General features: G+C 32.7%; 1 protein-coding gene across 2 annotated transcripts; it reads right to left on the bottom strand.

Moving 5' to 3' along the window:
• Positions 1-1,491: 1,491 nt before the first annotated feature.
• On the bottom strand, positions 1,492-19,088 carry LOC110992872. Of its 2 annotated transcripts, none has more exons than XM_045633017.1 (8): positions 18,781-19,088; positions 12,553-12,765; positions 10,711-10,898; positions 7,948-8,085; positions 5,246-5,381; positions 4,776-4,868; positions 4,300-4,414; positions 1,492-3,795 (listed from the first exon to the last, which is right to left on the bottom strand). In XM_045633017.1, the coding sequence occupies exons 1-8, from the start codon at positions 18,789-18,791 to the stop codon at positions 3,664-3,666; spliced, it is 1,026 nt and encodes a 341-aa protein (XP_045488973.1). In that variant the 5' UTR covers positions 18,792-19,088; the 3' UTR covers positions 1,492-3,663. The 2 variants fall into 2 exon arrangements, with proteins under 2 accessions (XP_045488973.1, XP_022114544.2); XM_022258852.2 differs by having other exon boundaries at positions 10,720-10,898; positions 18,781-19,084.
• Positions 19,089-19,228: the final 140 nt, after the last annotated feature.

The raw sequence follows: 19,228 nt of genomic DNA, 5'->3' as shown, positions 1-19,228 counted from the left end.
CCGCTCCACAGACGATGTTGGCATCAAATTAATTTTCGAGATTTTAAATGCTTGGGAAAATTCTCATGATGCAATTGGAGTTTTTAGCGATTTATCAGAGGTCTGTGTCAAAAGGCTGTGGCCATAACGAAATCCTAATCAAAAAACTTCAACACTGGCATTTGCGAAAAAGCGATAAATCCTATGGTATCATAAACTCCAGTGGCGCCTACACAAAAATGGTCTTACGAATAGGATAGGTTTTGCAGCGTTCGCAGTGAAAAATATATTTGATCTTATTTAAGAGAATACAGCAAAACTCGTTTATTACCAAACTAGTTAATATACATTAAATCAATATTTGTAGTGTATAAGTGGACTATAGGGGCGATTTGTGTTATCCCCACGGGACAATAAATGTATTGACTTTGGTAAGTCAATATTGGACATTTTTTCGTCCAGGACATCGCGATGCGGATTTTTTGCGTACCGCTTTAACAACACCCGCGATATCTTAAGCCTTATTACTTTTGCCGCGTTAAGCATTATAAAAAGAGTGTCCACTTTTTTTAATGCTAACCGCGCCATAATTTGATTAGCTGTAACAGCTGTGATTGCTGCTGGTGTACTTGCTGAGCGTGGCCGACCAGTTCTTGCCAACACTGGAGACTTCTTGTACCTATCAATAGTACGATACAGAAACCTAACGTTATATATATTATATTCAAATTTTTGAGCAACATGAAAATAGTTCTCGGCGAGTGCCCACAGCGCAATAACAGCTGATGGGTTTGGCAACATTCAAAAATAGAATGTAATCATTTTTATAAAATCACTAGCAACCCGCCCCGGCTTCGCACGGGTGCAATGCTGATACTAAATACACTACAGAAAATCTGTGAACGTTGTATATAAAAATGTGGGTTATCCATAAGAGATAGACATATACCATCATAGACTTTTCTGTAGACCTTTTCAATGTGTACAATGCTTAGTACATTATTTTGATAAAACTCGTAGGGTTCAGCCTGCGTTTGCAATATAAGCGGAAAAAATGAAATTATTTACGACATCACATTAGAAACCTCAAAAATAACAGTACTTCTCCACTATTTAATGGATGTTATTATACATATAAACCTTCCTCTTGAATCACTCTCTCTATTAAAAACCGCATCAAAATCCGTTGCGTAGTTTCAAAGATTTAAGCATACAAAGGGACATAGGGACAGAGAAAACGACTTTGTTTTATAATATGTAGTGATGTTCGAAATTTAAAAATCAAAATTCACTGGAGTTTTGTGTGTGTGCTTTTAACATTCGCTCAAACGGTGAAAACACATTGTGAGGAAAGCGGTTTACCCCAGATTCAAGTCTTCGGCGTGTGTCGGACACAGGAAACTGATCACCTAATTGCCCAGACCTAAAAATGTGGCGCCACAGATTTTTTTAAATCATTTAAGTTATTTTGTGTTCAAATATTCGTAAATATTTAGTAAAGAAAACACTATATCAATAAAAAATCCTTTATTAAGTAAAAACATTCCCTAAATTTTACACATTTTGACCTGACTAGAGGCATTGGTCAATTTTACTTCACTATAAGGAAAATTTTTACACAAAAAAATAACAATAAAATTGCTTCATAATAAGTGCATCACAGCCAGTTCATCGGGTTAAGGCACTTGATTTTCATTACTTAAGTTAAAAATGAGAATTTCTTATCGTTCGTGTTCGTATCGTTAAATTCTCCACAAGACGAGTAGCCTTACTAAGAATACCTTCAACTTTATTGAGAGGTGCTAGATTATTGATGTACATAATGCTCCTATATACTGCCAAAAGTATTTTTAAACCCCCCATAAATAAGCTTTCAGAAACCCTATTAAAGTTTTAAATCCCACTCAAGAAGTCGGTCTTCTAGTATATTATTAGGTCATATACTTATCTAGTATGTGACCTCAAAGCATCCATTATGCATTAGCCATAGACCAAATATTGATATGGAAAGATGTGAAAACTTCTTTAGCGGCGTTGTACTTTTTTGGAATGGGTATGTTAAACTCGCGTCAGGACACTTGACATGATCGAAAATTCGTAAGGCGGATGGAGAGTAGACAGCAGGCGCGGCGTATTTAATGTGTACGATATAATATACCACATAAATGATAGTACTTTTATAATTAAAGCAATTCGTGCAAAATTATTCCCTAACCAATCCAAAATATTAAAAATGCAACGTTAATATTAAAATTTTCACTTCTGTCGGCACTTTCGGAATGCAACACGTGGTTTTTTTTTTTTAAAAGACTGGGCAGTACAGGATCATTATGTACAACTATAATCTAACACATCCCGAATACATTAGGAGTATTCTTCGTTAGGCTCAAGTGGAGAACATTAAATAAATATACATCTTGTCTGTACAGAAGCCTTCATTTACCAAATATCTGAAAATTGAACATTGAAAATTGCGTAACTGCTACCGTTTAAATTCATACAATTTTAAATGGAAGAACGATTTTTAATATTTGCACCTGTTTATCTTAATAGGGAAGACATTATTTAATGAGATCTAACTCAGATCCACTCTCACCAATCCTAAAATGGTAAAATCACGTACATTTGAGCGCAGACTTGAGCAATAAAACTAAAATAGAACTATATTATGCTAAAAGCCCGGGATCAAAACTAGTTCCACAAATTGGAATCTAACAATTGTACACTTCTTTAGTCCAAAGTATTAAACACTAACTTCTTCGTCAAACATTCGTAATAAGATTCAGGTTTTTGACATAAATATTTAAGTTAGAGGTGAATACTTTCAAACAACATCAAACTAGTTCAACGGGACTAAAATATCAAAATAATTCACCAATTTTAAAAATCAACAGACTTTAAATTGAATCGAATGTATTTTGCTTAAACATAACATTTTCAGAAATTGTTCTAGCTTAGCTATTTAATTTCTACTCTTCTATAAGCTTATTTTACCTTAAGTAACGATGCGAAATTAACAATAATTATAACAAATAAAATCACATGCTAAATAAGTTATTAGTATACACCCAAATTCTTATTTATACATAATTGAAAAAAATTTAACACTCTTCACTGAGACACTGGCAACACTGAGAATAAAACTTAAAAATGGCAACTGTAAAATTAGGGTATATACTATTTTAAAACTAAATTATTCATTATATTTTTTTATATTTTTTTCTTTGCAAAACATTAAACAAAAAGGCAGGCAGTGATCGAGAAGTAAATGCGAATAATCTCAAATAAATGCATCATTTAAACAGAGACCTCGGATTTCGTGAATTGTAACTTATTTCTTTGTATTTAGGCATATTTTACAATACACAAAAAAATTATTATTAACGTAGTCTATATTATATAGTTGAGCGTTAGTAGAAAATAGACAAACATATTTCAGACCCCTGATAAAATGATTTTATTATAATAATCATAGACAATTTTTTGGTACTGGTAAGGACCAGCCAGTATTTTTTTAATCCCAGAGAAACAAACCCACACGACTAACGATGTGATTTATTAACATTTAATATTCGAAATCCATATAACCAACTTGACAAAGAGGAATTGTATTAACTATTGATCAAAGTATCAACATTTCATCAGAGGTTTAAAATAGAGAAACGGAAAGTCTAAATGAAATAACTATAACTTGACGTCGTTCTGCTGTTGCACCGCGTTGATGCTCTGAACGACGTTGATGATGAAGGAAGGTCCGCTGCTGGCGGGACCCTCGCCACCCATGGCGTCTCCTGTGCTGCGGTTGTTGTTCGTTTCCTGGAATGATTTGTGAAGATTAACCTTACTTTAATTACTTAAGTAAATGTTGATTTTCGTTGAGACGTGAAAGCATGATGAGTAAATTAAATTAAATTGTAGATTTAATTTGACTCCTACTGAACCTGTACCGGTGACCCCGGAGCTAGTGCTTTCCTCGCTCAACGAATAATCGGAATACAGCGAGGAAATATCCAGCATTTAACTGGCACTGGCATAAGGAACCAAACGATTGAAATTTATTAAAATTTTCTATTTATAATTTTTTTATTATTATTATTACTATCTAGATCATAAATACAGTATATATACTGTGTTTTGGAAAAAAAAACATTATGTATGATTAAAACTGTCAGAGATATTTTTGTTTGACAACTGACATATAGTCTGTACAATAATAATGTTCTGTGGTTACCAAGATAATATTTCAGACCTTAATTTAAAAAGGGAATAGGCGTAAACTGCTGAAACAAAAGAACATTAATTCAAATGTGTGAAAGTTACCTGTGCAGCGCAATATTGGGTGACCGGGTGCGGTGTGCGCACCAGATTGTTGTGTCTCGCGGCAGACAACAGGGTTGACAACTCTCCACCCGCACCATTTGAGATTCCGCTAGACCTGAAATACACAACTATGAAATTTCACCCATTCATCCGTCTCTATAGACAAGAATACTCATTTCTTTAGCCCCATATCATGTCATATTTTATCGAAATTTTAAAAGGATATTTGCATCTTTTTAAGTGTTTTGCGGAAGTATATGTCAGTGAAAGTCTCTCGATATACAGGATTATCTATGTATACCAAAAACGTTTATCTTATCAATCTAATTATAGACATTTAAAGTAAATGCGTAGAAGAAAGAACCCATTCACAGTTGAATTTTTTATCTCTTACTAAATTAGTAAAACTATCCTGTTGGAGTCGAATAATTAAACGAAAAACCCATTCCCATGGGCAAACCAAAATATATACTCACGTGTTATCTTGTGGTGTGGGTGTCCAAGTGCTCTCCATGGTATCCTCATCGTGAGGGATCGGGTCCCTTTCATCATCACTCGTTACATCATAACTGTATAACAATTGGAAGTTTAAATATAGAAATAATATTCAAAACTATTTTTTACATATGGCTGACAAGAGAACTGAGAACAAGATTCTGTAGGTGTAAAGCCACTAGATGTAATATTGAATACTACATATATAGAAATAATAATCGCGTACCAAAAACTTTATAATCTAATTCAAAACAATTAATACTATTCAATAATTTTCAGCTATGACCCAAATTATGAGAATATTTTCCACCTTACCATTGAGGATGTGAGGAAATATATTTAATTTAATTTATCGATGTAATCTGTTTTGGCTTTGTCTTCTATAAGTCTTCTCTATTATAATATGTTTGTGTGCTATGTTAGATTATTGATGAATAAATAAATAATTTACCTGGGCAAATCATTGAGATGAGCACCTCTGACATAACTGGGGTTGTTGAAGACACGCGCTGCCTGACTTCCGGCAGATTCGCGACCTTGTGCACCCAAACGAACGCTTCCAGCTCGCTTCACGTAGCCCCATGGCTCTGAAAATGGAAATATAATCTTTATATATATATATATATATCATATGCTCACCTTATTAGCAGCGGATATTTGAACTCGAAAAACCTTTCCCTACATTTATGAAACAGATGTAGGCTATCGGACAATAATAAATGTATATTTTTATTTTTTGTAATACTTATGTTTATTAAAATTGTCATATATTTTAGAAATTATTGCTTGTTATGTGTACTGTATGTATGATGTGATAAACTTTGCGATGTGTTCTTTAAATTGATATAAAAAAATATGTATTAATATATATTCTTTTAATTTCAAGACAACGCACTACAAATAAAAATGTAATAAAACAAAACCGTATTGTCCTAGACACAATTGATTGTGATAGAAGTTTCTTGAACTTTCGAGGCCAGCCTCGGAAAGTCGTTTTGAATCTTGACTTTATCAATGGATAAGGAAACAATTTATATAGAATATACATAGTATATTAATTATTTGTCTTATAAAATTAAACTTCGTAAAAATTACGTGCTCTCATGTCAAGTAAAATTCAGAGTATTGCTGTTTAAAAATTAGGATTCTTAAGCAAATATACATATTAATATTTAAAATTACGCGTTGGGCCCAGGATTTTTTCTCTCAGGTCTCAGCCTCACATTTCCGAATCTGTTTTATGATCATTTGTCAATATAATAGGCAAGTATAGGTGATCAGCCTCCTGTGCCAGACAAGCGCCGTCGACTTTTTGGATTTCAATGTTCGAGCGATTGTTTAGTACGCACACAGAAAGACATACCATTGGAGTAGAGCAGGAGATCGAACCTACGATCTCAGGGATGAGAGTCGCTCGTTTAAGCTAACACTGATCTAAATAACTATTAACAACGACTAAATTTTGGAACAAATGTTAAACAAACATTTATTTGGTTAAAATGGCTATATAATAATAACTCGAAAACAAGTTCGTTATTGACGTGTATTTTTTAGACAAAGGAGCAGTAGGTACAATACTCTAACCGCCGCGAAAGAGAGTTGTAAGTGTGTTGCTGTCCTATAAGGTTGTGAGTAGGACCCAATGCATTACCCAAGAAAAACAGAATTTGAACTCTATGTTCATTTCAATAAAGTGGTAGGCAAGCAAATCACAAATCATATGAAAACAATTTGAACAAAATTTACCTGTTACTTTTCACGTATAATTATAGCGATGACTCAAAACTGGTTCATCTCATTGATTGCATACGAAATTTGCAAATGCGTAAAAAACAACAAAGGATATGATTCACTTTCATTTAGACTTATTATCCTTAGCAGGATAGGAGATAAGGTGTCGATTGGCGAGAGGCCACGATGCATAATATCGAATCTTCAAGAATGACTTTGTTTTATCAAATAATTTGGTTAAGCAATACGAAATTTGTGTTTATCCTGACCTTGCGACAATTAACAAGAACATCGTGAGTCATGACGAAAATTATTCCAAACATTTAAAGAAACTTGGCTGTATCTTCCAAGGGATCCAATAACTGTTGGTACAAACATGTTGCACTACGTTTTAAAAAAATGTTACGCCAACAAAGTATTAAATCAACTTTCTAAGAGTTAAAGATTTAAATTTAATAAAATATTTTAACTGTTCTTATTATGATTACATTTACTTGGCTATTTTTATATGGATTGAGCGGTTTTATAATTGAATGAAAAGAATTCCAAATAAAAGAATTTGGTACATTTAGCTTTTATTTGGAGGACACTGATTACGAACACATTTTTAAATCGTGTGAATTCAAACGAGTTTTCTTTGGCATGACGTAAGTGCGACCTTAGCATTGCGATGACGTATTTTATCTTCTGAAATACAAATTAAATGACCGATAACAGGGAATTAGTGTTTCATTTCTTTAAAACATCTTTCAAATGTTTCCAAATCAGTTTATTACAATCTTGAGTCATCTCTTTTATTTTGTTTTTTTTTGGGCAGAAAATTGACATGCGTTCTACTGTAGTAATTGAGAGCACATATATCAATAGTATATTAGGTATAATAGGTAGTTTAGCCTAGATAAATATTTGCACAAAGTATGTTTTCCAAACATTGGTAAGAAACAATAATATTAAAGGAAACTTAATGAATCTTTTGAAATAACAAGAGATAAAATAATATGACCAATTTTAATGTTGTCATTCCTACTTGTAACATCCTGAAGAGTAACTTTTATAAGACAATGGGCCAACTGCCCGTTTGCCCAGAATGAACGTTGCTCATTCGCGCGTGCGCGTCAGAGTGTCGCAAGTCCATCCTAAAATGTTTCGAAGTAATTCCGCTGTCATTAAACAACAGATAATGCTGTGTTATTATAACTCAATAGCTTGCTATTAGTTATATATTAAAACAAAAAAAAGGGGTGTTATTACTGTTAATTTTTTGTAATTAACTTTTTAGCTTAATGATTTTAATGGTTCACGAATAATTTTTCGAGTTTTAAGGATTTTTTTGGCTTTGAAAAGTATAATTTAGTTATTTATCTAGTGTAAAGAATTCTAAAGTGAATTTAAGAGAAACACGTAATCAACATGAAGACTTACCACTGTGAGCATTATCGGGAGGTGGTGAAGAGGGCCTAACAGGTGAATAGAGAGCATTGTAGGGCGGAGGAGGTGCCTCGGGAGCGGTGGGTGGGGCGCCATTCCTGTTGCATGGAGACTGCACTGACGTCCGCGTTGCTGTAAACATCATTAGATTGTTTTAATTTCACCCCGCATGGACACACATGAAAATGTGTATTTGTGAATCATGTTTCATGAATTGCAAAATAAAATTATCCACTTCCAAACAATTACTCTTATATTTAACTTTTAATTTTATTAATTTTACAATACACCTTTACACAAGACTGCATTACGTACACTGGTAACTTTTATTATCATTTTTTTCTACTAACTACTTATTACAATCCTTTTCTTTCTTTTCTTTGTGACTGAGGCTCAAACTAGCTGCTCTGGTCTCTGGCTGACCAGCGCTTTGGAGCATTCTGCTTCTCAGCATAATGCTGAGCCAGGGCCAATTACAGCCACACCGAATGGGAAAAGGTAATTTTTCAATTTTTTTTTTTATATTCTCTTATTTAATTTTTGTTATTTGTTTATCGTTATTTTGTGTGGTTATGTGTGAGTGTTTGTAATAAATGTTATGCAGATGGCAATGAACTTAACAAGGTTATATTTTAATCAGTTTAGATGAAACCATAATGACTTATACAAACAATTTGTTCGATATTTCATTTATTGGTTACTTATAGGTGTTACAAAACTAAATTTCTTACGGGCCATTTGCCTCATATATATAATAACAGCCCGCTTGTTTTAAATCACTCTAATGATATCATAATCAAAGGGCAAAGGTTATACGCAATTGAATCAGTTAAGTTTTTAGGCGATGATCAGAAATCACGACAGTAAACAATAGTAGGATAAAAACGTCTACCTGTCGTCATTTCATGGCATTGTTATCAGAGAGGCGTCAGGTTACAGTTTCTGTTTACATAACCGAGAAACAAAGAGTGCCGAATCTTGGAATACGATGTAATAAGAGATGTCATCAATAGTCAGCTACGTTTACCAATTTTTGATTGGATTTTTTTTATAATCTTTGCTTTCAGAAACTAGTTAATTCACAAAGTGATATTCAAAGGCTACACATAACATCAAGTTAGGCTAATGGGCCAGAGATATCTGTGAAGATCACGAAGTTTTTGTTTTTTTAATCGGTTCGGAAGGTCTAAGTCTAGATTTTTTTAATTCTATAAATCATGCTATAAATTATACTATTATTAATTCTATAAAAATGCTTTGCCAGCTTCCCGATCACAACCATTTATTTCTTAACGATTTCGATAAATGTCTCAATGCAAACACATTCAATTGTATTGTGTTAGTTCCCTGTAAGTTAGTAAGTACTCAGACATCGGACATCGGATTGCATCTAATTTATTGTGATGGATATGTCAAGCTAATGGCTAAAGCTAACGTCTTGTTTGGGTCTATTTCGGTTTTCTAACTCCCTTTAGATCAAGAGAGTGTTAATCGGGGACAAAGAAGTGCAAGAAGCCGGTATTAACTACGACTTTTTTAAAGAAATAAATATGTAAATTGCCGTAATAAGCTAAGTATCATTCTGATCTATCTCATAAAAATGAGTTGGTTTTAATTAATATTCTTCAAAAAGATTTATTTAAAATGTTAAGAGACAACAGTTTCAGGACATTTATGAGCACTGCATGTAAAAATAAACTAACTAAGTACCGAATCAAACAAATAGCATATATAATACATAAACTTCGAATGGATTCTATAGAATTAAAAAAACTCGAAATTGTAACCGAAACTCACTTTAGAAATAAGTTTTAAATCATCTATTTCAGTAATTAATATTCTTGTAATGTTGATTTCAAATAGCATTTTTAACTCGATCGATTACAGTATACTTTGATAAGAACTCTATTGAATCAATGCGATATTATCAGTCTACACAATGACGTAAATAACCACATTGGTGGTTATTCAGTCGCGGAAAAATGTTTTTTTAAAGCTTTTTACCGCAAAGTCGGTCAAGGCCATAATCCGTATTATTTGAGTTGTCATTGTTATTTTGGTATTCTTAAGAGTGTGTGAGTTTTAGGTATTTATTTACGCAGTAATCTTCACATAATGTAATTATTATCAATTTATTTTAAATAACCTTTTAGTGTTAAAATTAACCAAATTAAACTGTAATTGGAAACTTTTAAAATATAGAGCTTTTCCCGTCGGCCAAATACGGTTAGAAATTAGAACACATAACATATTTATTCTAGGCACGGATCTCGGCCAGATATTTCGTATTTCGCTAACGAATATTTAGAGGGAAATTACAAAATAAACACATCTAATAACTAACAAGATAATGAATTAAGTATAGTAAATGGTAAAAATATACCATAACAAGATAATGAATTAAGTATAGTAAATGGTAAAAATATATCATTAATTAGGCAATATCAATGTCTATCTCTAGAATGGATATTTACTTTGTGGATAACGGATACAAATAAATCGACTTTTCATAAGTGTTATTGTGTTGTTGACTAATCAAAAATATGTGCAACTGAACTGAGAATCCTGATTGGCAGGTTTTCTGTGTAATACGTGATTATTTATAAATTATTTATAGATAATATTTAAGTCATGGTAAATACGTATAAATTACTGTGAATATCATTTGCACATGTCACATACACATTTCTGTATATCGTGTGTTCTCTGTAAGTGTTTGTATGTGTTTCGTTAGTGTGCCTTTAAAAGCAAACTTACTATACTCACATGCTAATATCTTAAATGTATCGGTGTTTCGCAGGACGTACACCACGATGATGCCCACAAATATAAATAAAACCACAAGTGCCACACCCACTGCAGCCCAAACGTAGGCAGACAAGCCCTCGTCAGGTTGGGAGTCTGATGAGACACAACCAATGCCTGTCCCTAAGTCAGGCATCAACCTGCAAAAAAATGCATATGTTAATCGGGTTACCTTACAGATAAATTAAAAAGCTATTTTTAATGATGACATCATCGCAGTCGCCGGGGTTACCTGGTCGCGCCTGGCCTGCGACAGACACGAGTGGAACCGGAAGGTGGAGGCCTATGTCCAACGGTGGACAAACCAAAACTTAACTGAATGACGTTTTATCATCCCTAAATTTTAAAGTTTTTTGGAAATAAAGGCTATTATTATTATTATTTTTAATGATACTGCTATTTTATTTTGATTAGCCTACAAACATCACACATGTTACAAGGAGGACAATCACATACAGGATATACATGTGTGAGTATGACATGAGAGCTAGGCGCCAGAGAATACTCTTTGTATTGAGAAAATCGCAGGATTCCGCCAAGCACCCGCGTAGATACACTGTAAATACTTATGAATGACTATAAGTTATTGGAAAGAAAATCGAAGTTAAACCGGAGTAGGTGAGCCTTGGGGAAGGCCTGGTTATCACCAGATCAAAGACCTATGACCTATGACTAAATGGAAGAATTCCTCCTTCAGGCGAGTCTCTATTGAGGTTAGCCGCCATTGACAAATTGGCTTAGGACACTACAGTATTGCTAAAAATACTTTTTTGAATCACTCGTGGGATTTCATTTTCCTTGGAACTCCTCATGGAATTAAAAACCGCGATAGTGGGCAGTTCGTCCTCGGCGTAAGTGCTGAGTCACCGTGTATGTATGTTTGCTACGCAATTATCGCTAACAGGTGGTTTTCTATTGCACTAATTACTGCGTACATATTTAAATTCTTTGTGAATAATAAGGAATTTATATTATATAATTAAGTTTATAGTTTTTATTTAGGCGTTATAATTAATATCTAATAAGTTATTAGAAAAGAAGAGAGGGCATTTCAAAATCACGTTGGGCTGATGACTTAATAGAAATAGCAGAAAAAGACTGGCAGACTATGGGCAAAAATAGAGTCATCTGGAAAGGGTTGGAGAAGGCGTTTAGCCTAGAGGGGTCCATCAGGGAGTTAGGGGACTAACATTTAACGGGGAATAAATAATAATAATAAGTTATTGACAATAATTTATACATAACAATGTGTCCCATGCCCCTGTAGCACAACTAAGAGAACTGTATAACGAAGCGTGTACTGTTTAGCAAAGATTTGGAGGGCCGGCAAACGCACTTGCGAGCCTTCTGGCAATGTGAACCCGGATTTTATTTATGCGGAATTAACACTTGCGCATATAAGGAAAACAGTTCGAGGTATCTGTTATATCTTAAACTGTATATCACGCACGAGAGGCCAATAAAATAAATAAATAAATCAGTAGATCACCCTTTTAGACCTCTTCAGACGTCTGTATATGTTTAAAAATCTAGAAAAGTAGATGATAAGCCTTAAGATAACTTTAGTCGACTTTTTGGGTCTATGGCCGTTAAATGCTCACATAGAAAGCCCATTGGTGCATAATCGGATCGAACCTACGACCTCAGCCAACACTGCTCTATTCATTCACGTATGTATGGGTTAGATATGGCTATGAATTACTAAGTTTAATAGAAGTATTCCAATAAATACCCTGGTGCGACACAATGCACATGGAGTGATAACTATAATTGGTTAATTTGAAATATGCTCACCCTTTGAGGCAAGATCCGCAATCGGCTACAGTGTGTATGCAAGATGGTGCTCCCGGCAATGTTTCGCGTTTCAGCTCCGCGCAGTCGATGCATTTTTTACACACATATGTTCCTTCCACACAGAAGTATCCAGTGTCACACTCTTTGAAACACTCGACTGGTTGTGCAGTTGCTTCATACAAAACACCACTAGCCATACAGGCTAGCAAGGCCCTGGAAACAACGGAAATATAGATATTAAAACATTTATTTATTCATAGAAACATAACCTTAAACTGTTTAACCTATGACAAACACTTTTTTGTTTAAATACATATTAACAAATGCACAGCGAAGCATATGACAGTTTCAAATTCATATCTTTTCATCAAAAATCCAATTAATTTACTATAATGTAATCAAAATTGAGTTTGTACATAATATAGTAGTGTGATGTGCGATGAATTATTACTTTAACCACTGTCAACATTATACTCGTTACAAGATAATGCGCAGTTAATAAACAATGGATTAAACAAAGCTCGACTTACAATATTATACTAATACATAAACAATAAAGAAGATTTACTTCAATAATAATATAAGAAAATAAATATACACGATGAAGCATCGATCTAGTAAGTGTGATATTATTTGTCTAATTATTTCAGTAATTAGGTATATAAACAATATTACTGCACAAGGGTGACGCATCACCTCGTACGATATTGATAGTGGAGTGATCTCCTATGTACCTTATCTATTTACACACAATTTAATTACAATTGTTATATATTGCGTATATTGCACACAAAGATTAATTTACACGAATCTAGGTGGTAAATGTATTACAAATAGATTAAGTTACGATAGAAAGTGTGTATACTTTATCGTAATTTAGCAGGAATTACTTTTTAAGTTTTTCGTAAGACATTTTAATAACAATCTTTAAAACATCAGTAGTGCTGAACCTTTTTTTAATTAATGTCTGAGCCTTAGTTTTCTGTATCATGAAAATCATCTGACCGCACATCTGACTTGGCTAGGCAAGCCCGTTTGATTACGATGTTTCCCTTCACCGTTCGAGCGAATGTATGCGCACATAGAAAAAGTTCCATTGGTGCACAACCGGTGGTCGAACCTACGACCTCAGGGATGAGAATTGCACGCTAAAGCAACTAGGCCGACACTGCTCGTTATTTAATAAAAGCTCGAATTATAAATAGCTATTGTCATGTTGGTGAAGCAAAATGTATCTTTGAATCCTGTACAAATTAAATTATCTTCCCTATTACACAGTTGTGAGATGCTACAATTTCTATTAGTGGTTAAACGAGAGCGACTTGACCAACAAAACGAACAGAGAGGTGTGCAAAACGATAATGAGAGGTGGGTTGAGAGAGGAAATATAAGAGGACATATGCGAGAAAGGGCCAGACAATGATTATTCACTGCACTATTTTAATTTACACTAAATCCACACGTGTCCTGCTCGGTCCTGCTACGAAACGGTGGGTGATGCAATCTCCGAGCTTAGGTACATTTTGTACCTATAAATGATTCGCTTGGAAACTTTTATCTTGTCTTTTTGTGTTTGGCCGTAAATGAGTTTGTTGACGCTTTGTAGCAAATATGAAATGGCGTCTTATTACTTCACTAGTCGGTGGATATTTTATTAAATATAAAGTTAGATTTGCTCTATTCTCAAAGGATTTATTTATCTATTGTATATATTTCTTATATATTTATTAACATTACTTTGCATATATAGAAATATAATAGAAGTAACATAATGAAATGAAAAGGAAGGCAACTAATGGCCTTTCTGGCAATCACTGTGAGAAAAAAAAATAAGTTAAGCAAGAAGTGCAACATTACATAAGACATAGATAAAACGAATGGAATAAAACATATGTAATCAGGGCAATATTAAAAAAAGGACACATGGAAAGAAAAATTGGGCATGAATTACGATAATATTAATTATTAGATCAGTTTCACAGTAGTAAGTGGAATAATTAGGGTCCCGTATTTGCCGGAACGTCCCGTATTTTAAGCCTAAAAAGTTTAAAATGTCCCGGCGTGACTGTCTCTGTCCCGTATTCAAACCGTTGACCTTTTTTTATTATTTAATCTTTCAAAATTAAAATTGAATAATGTGTGGATTAACTGCTGACTAAAACGAATTAACATTTTAAGTATGCCTAGCTCAAACCGATTCAATAGACTGGTGTGAAAAATAAATGTACCCATAATTTAATTAAACCGACCGTTTCTAATTACGATTATTATTTTGTTGATAAATATTATGTTAAAACGAATAAAAAATGTTTGCTCCTCTGAAGAATATCCCAAGAAATGTCTCTATAAAATTTTGTTTTTTAATTGACCCGGGTAAAATACTAAATTCCTGTGTTTTTTGCGTATTTAATAATTTGCCCCGTATTGGCTGAAAAAATCTGGCAACCTAGGTACGATGTGGACAGGTTTGTATAGTAGAGATTAAAGATAGCAACTGCAGACCTTATGGGATTCGCAAAACAAGGAAGAGTTGGGAATTCAAGAATATAGTTTTCGAAAGAGCTTATGGTATGGTTATAGGCTCCCAAAAATTTTAAATCGTTTTTGACATGGGAAGGAGTTTTAGGATTGAACAGAATGGAATATATGAGATGGAGAACGTATATTCTGCAGCGTACGCCAATTTAATATTTTACACACTTTTGGATAAGGCAATCATGACAAAAGATCTAAATATTTAGAATTAATTTTAGTATTTGTATGTCTTAAATTTTACGAACACTACCTACACAAAAAACCTACTTACCGAAATCTAGTTATTCTCATTATCCAATCGTCTTTAACAATACGTAGCAGAATACAAGAGATTAACAAAACAGTATTCCTACAAAACAATATTAGGACAAGTTCAAACATGTCATCAACTTGCTAGACCCGTAACCCGATTTTGAGTCCCTGTCGCTACCTGTTATTGACACCTGTTTGCATTGTCAATAATTATGAAACGTTTATAGATAATAACATTTTAATCAAGCTTTTCTTCACAAATTTCCTCTACAGGTATGAATTGAAGCTTAGCCTCGGAAATAAAAATCCCATAATCCCGTCTGTTTTGAATAATTTATATTTATGCGTCTGCGTACTAATTAGTGATGCAATATTTTCCGAAGCTGAAAAAACAGGCCGAAAAGTATGACCGATGATATATAAACAGGAAAAAACAGGCCGAAAAGTATGACCGGTGATATATAAACAGAAAAAAGTAACCGTCTAATGCCTGATAAGTTATGTTTTGAACTAAAAATTCTTAGTAGTTAATTTCAATTATTAAAATGTAAGAGTTTAGAAAATATATTTTCAAATGTCCCGCTGCAAGACTGCTACTTTGTTACATTAAATTACATATTTTGACACAGAAATATTATAGATTATTATAATTAATATATTAAATTATTCATACCTATTCACCCAATAGCATATCTTGAAACACTATTTAAATAATTTAAATTAAAGAATATAGAAACTAATTTTAAAAGTTTCCAACTGTGTTTGATGTTTGTCCTTAAAATAGATAATATTGTACGTGAGGAAATGTAACGTATATTAATAAAATCATTAATAAATATAAAATCATAGAAAACCCTAACTATGTGGGCAAACAGCCCATACCTACATCATAATGTGATCAATGTTAGCTAGATATATCTTTAAAAAAACGACCTTGAGCATACGTAACACACTCATAAACATAGTGGGAGGCCTGAAACATCAAATTACATTTCGACTATTTGCGTAACCAATAAAATTTATAAAACAGATTAGGTAAATTAACTAGATTTGCTTCTATAAAGGATATTAAAAGGACAATGTCCTCGAGTTATGAAACCTACATAAAATATATAAAACAGGTTGTAGAAATGTTATAAATATATTTATTTTACAGAATAATATAATAAAACTATAATATGTTACATTATAAAACCACTGTGATTTGTTTAAATATAACCATAGCAGTCACATTTAGGATCGCGGCAAATATAAAATAGTTTTTTAATTTACTTTCATGCTGGTTAACGTTAGGCTATCTAATATGTAATAACTGACTGGGTCGACCTTTTACCACCGAATAGCTGTACATTTTTTTTTTAATAGAAGCTGAAATATTACTTACATAATACTTAAACTGAAACTCAAAATAATTTTATTCATATAGGTAAACAAGTACACTAATTAATGAACGTCGACAGAAGAGTTGTTAAATTAATACGAAAAGTACATTTAGTAGCAGTTTAACATATTCGCAAGTCAAGAGCGCAGAACTGGCAAGAAACTCTCCGCCACTCTTTTTAATCGCTAATTTTTTAGTCATACAAATTGTTTTCATCATTATGCTTGTAATGTGGATAAAGAAAGAAAGTGTTGATACGCGAGGTGGCAAGGATAGGTTCGAATCCTAAGTTACTTATAATATAATAAGCATAAGACAGAAAATGCTAAGTTTAGATTGTAACACCATTATGTTTGTACCATATCCTTGGAAATAGATTTTTATCGTAAATAAATGATTATTATTATAGAAAATCTAATAAAGATAGCCATTACAATTAGTACAGATATAATAACGCAAGCGTCGAATACTTTTTATTCAAATAATCTCACATCAAGGTGCTTTTATCTTAAGTTACAAAGCTCACGCGGCGATGGTCCGATATGCCTATTGGATGAGTCATCCGCCGGTTTGCCCGTACCAAGCACGGGGATCTCGGATAGAAACAAAATAAAAAGGTTTAACCGCGTCGCATGCGCATGTAAACTATATAGCTTAAGGGTTCGCGAAAGCTCAATATGATGATGCAACGTTAAAATTATTGCGTAATATATATCGGGAAGCAAATTTTAATCACAACAACAATAGGATTGATAAAACTTGGTAAAGACATGATATTTGAGGCTTATACACTCTCAAGAAATTTTATTTTTTGCATCGGATTCGAGAAATTCAGTTTTGCAACTACAGTCCAAATCTGTACGACATCGAAGAGACTACTCATATGTATTTGGTCGTAAAAACCGATAGTCGTAAGTCGTAAAAGCCGATGACGTTGTTAATTGTTATTGAGTACCTAATGGAATAGAAATCAGCCAGGGCCTTTAATTTTGTTCAATGTAACCAGTATGTTGTTCTTAACGATGTCGTAAACTGTTTTGACTGTATATATATCGTTAACCAACAAAAAAAACATCTAAAAATTATGCTAAGTAGGTACAAGTTATTTAACCTTAAATTAAAAAAGCCAAATCCACGAAACCAGTCAACAGTTTATGATAGCAAGTGTAAGAAAAGATTTCTTCGTTAGTAACGAATAAAAATATTACTGGTACGATTACAAAAATAATTTTCCTATTCAAACACAATATTATCCTTTAGTACCATATTTATTTCATTTTATCTGTAAAACATGTTCTACGACGCATCTATATCTTATAAGTATTTCTTTTTTAATGATTCCTTATTATAAAATGTTGAAAATACAATTATTAAAGTATACAAATATATCTTATCTTTGAAAAGATATCCGATTTACTGCCTCCGTAACTCAATGGAAAGCATCCTTTTTATTCAGATTCCAGGCCAGTTAGTTCGAATTTCAAAATTTATGTAAACAAAACAGTTACCTCTATATTTATGAATATTTTTATACTCGATCGATCTTCTGCGATTTATGGCATTTTTTTTATGTCATACCTGTAACTTCCACTATTGGTTCAATGAATTACGACCCGAGATTATCAAAATTTTAAGGTCTCGAAAAATTTTTTTTTAATGTCTGTTTTCTGGAATATATGTTAAAAATTAAAGAAAGTGAACAGAACTTTATTGTTTATTTCTTACGCTATTATATTCAAAATGTACAGTGAAACTTTAACTTTTAATATAATGTGGCTTATGAGCATGTATATGATACACATACATAATAGGATTTAAATATTTTACTCGATTAAATATTTGCTCCTAAAAGCACTATAATTAATATTTTAATAAACTTTGTATATTACTAAAATAGCTATTGACATTTTTATTTGTTAGTAAACACGTTTCAACTCGTTAGGATGTTTTCATCGAGGTACCTTCAAATTTAAACGATATTTTGTAAATATATTTTTTTTCTTAGGAAATTATTTACTATATATAATTATTTAATATATATATATATATTCAAAACTTACCGTATAATCATTTTGTATGAATCACTAAAAACGGTATAAAGTTTAGTCTACTCATAAATTTGATTAACACTGATAATTTATCTATCTAATCTACCATAAAATAATAGAAAAGCGGTAGAAAACCAACAATTGATTCACTAATCACAACACAGCACATCTGTTTGAGTCAAATGACAATAAACTTGCAAATGCACTTTAATCAAGACGCACGAGCAAACTAAATGCGAACCACTCGGACACAGTGATTCCTACATAATAAAAAAAAACAACCTGTTCTTCAAGCCGACAAGTTTCAACTTGCTTGATATGTTTTGTCTCTATCCGCGCCACAAAGATTTAAAAGACAGAAATATCAATATTATTCACTGGCCACTGCTACTTGCTAGTGACGTATGTTTACTTGATGCAGTGATACCAACTTGCAGGGGAGTGTCGACAGTTGGTACCA

Source organism: Pieris rapae, chromosome 22, assembly GCF_905147795.1.
Source record: "Pieris rapae chromosome 22, ilPieRapa1.1, whole genome shotgun sequence".
Taxonomy (NCBI): domain Eukaryota; kingdom Metazoa; phylum Arthropoda; class Insecta; order Lepidoptera; family Pieridae; genus Pieris; species Pieris rapae.
Note: the sequence above shows the minus strand (reverse complement) of the source record. Positions and strands in the feature narration are given on the sequence as shown.

What these genes read in the sequence shown, in the direction of transcription:
- LOC110992872 (XM_045633017.1), bottom strand. An exon ending in GATATTAGCATGTGAGTATA is followed by an intron (nt 8,086 to 10,710) that starts GTAAGTTTGCTT and finishes TGATGTTTACAG; the next exon opens with CAACGCGGACGTCAGTGCAG. An exon ending in TCCCGATAATGCTCACAGTG is followed by an intron (nt 5,382 to 7,947) that starts GTAAGTCTTCAT and finishes TTCCATTTTCAG; the next exon opens with AGCCATGGGGCTACGTGAAG.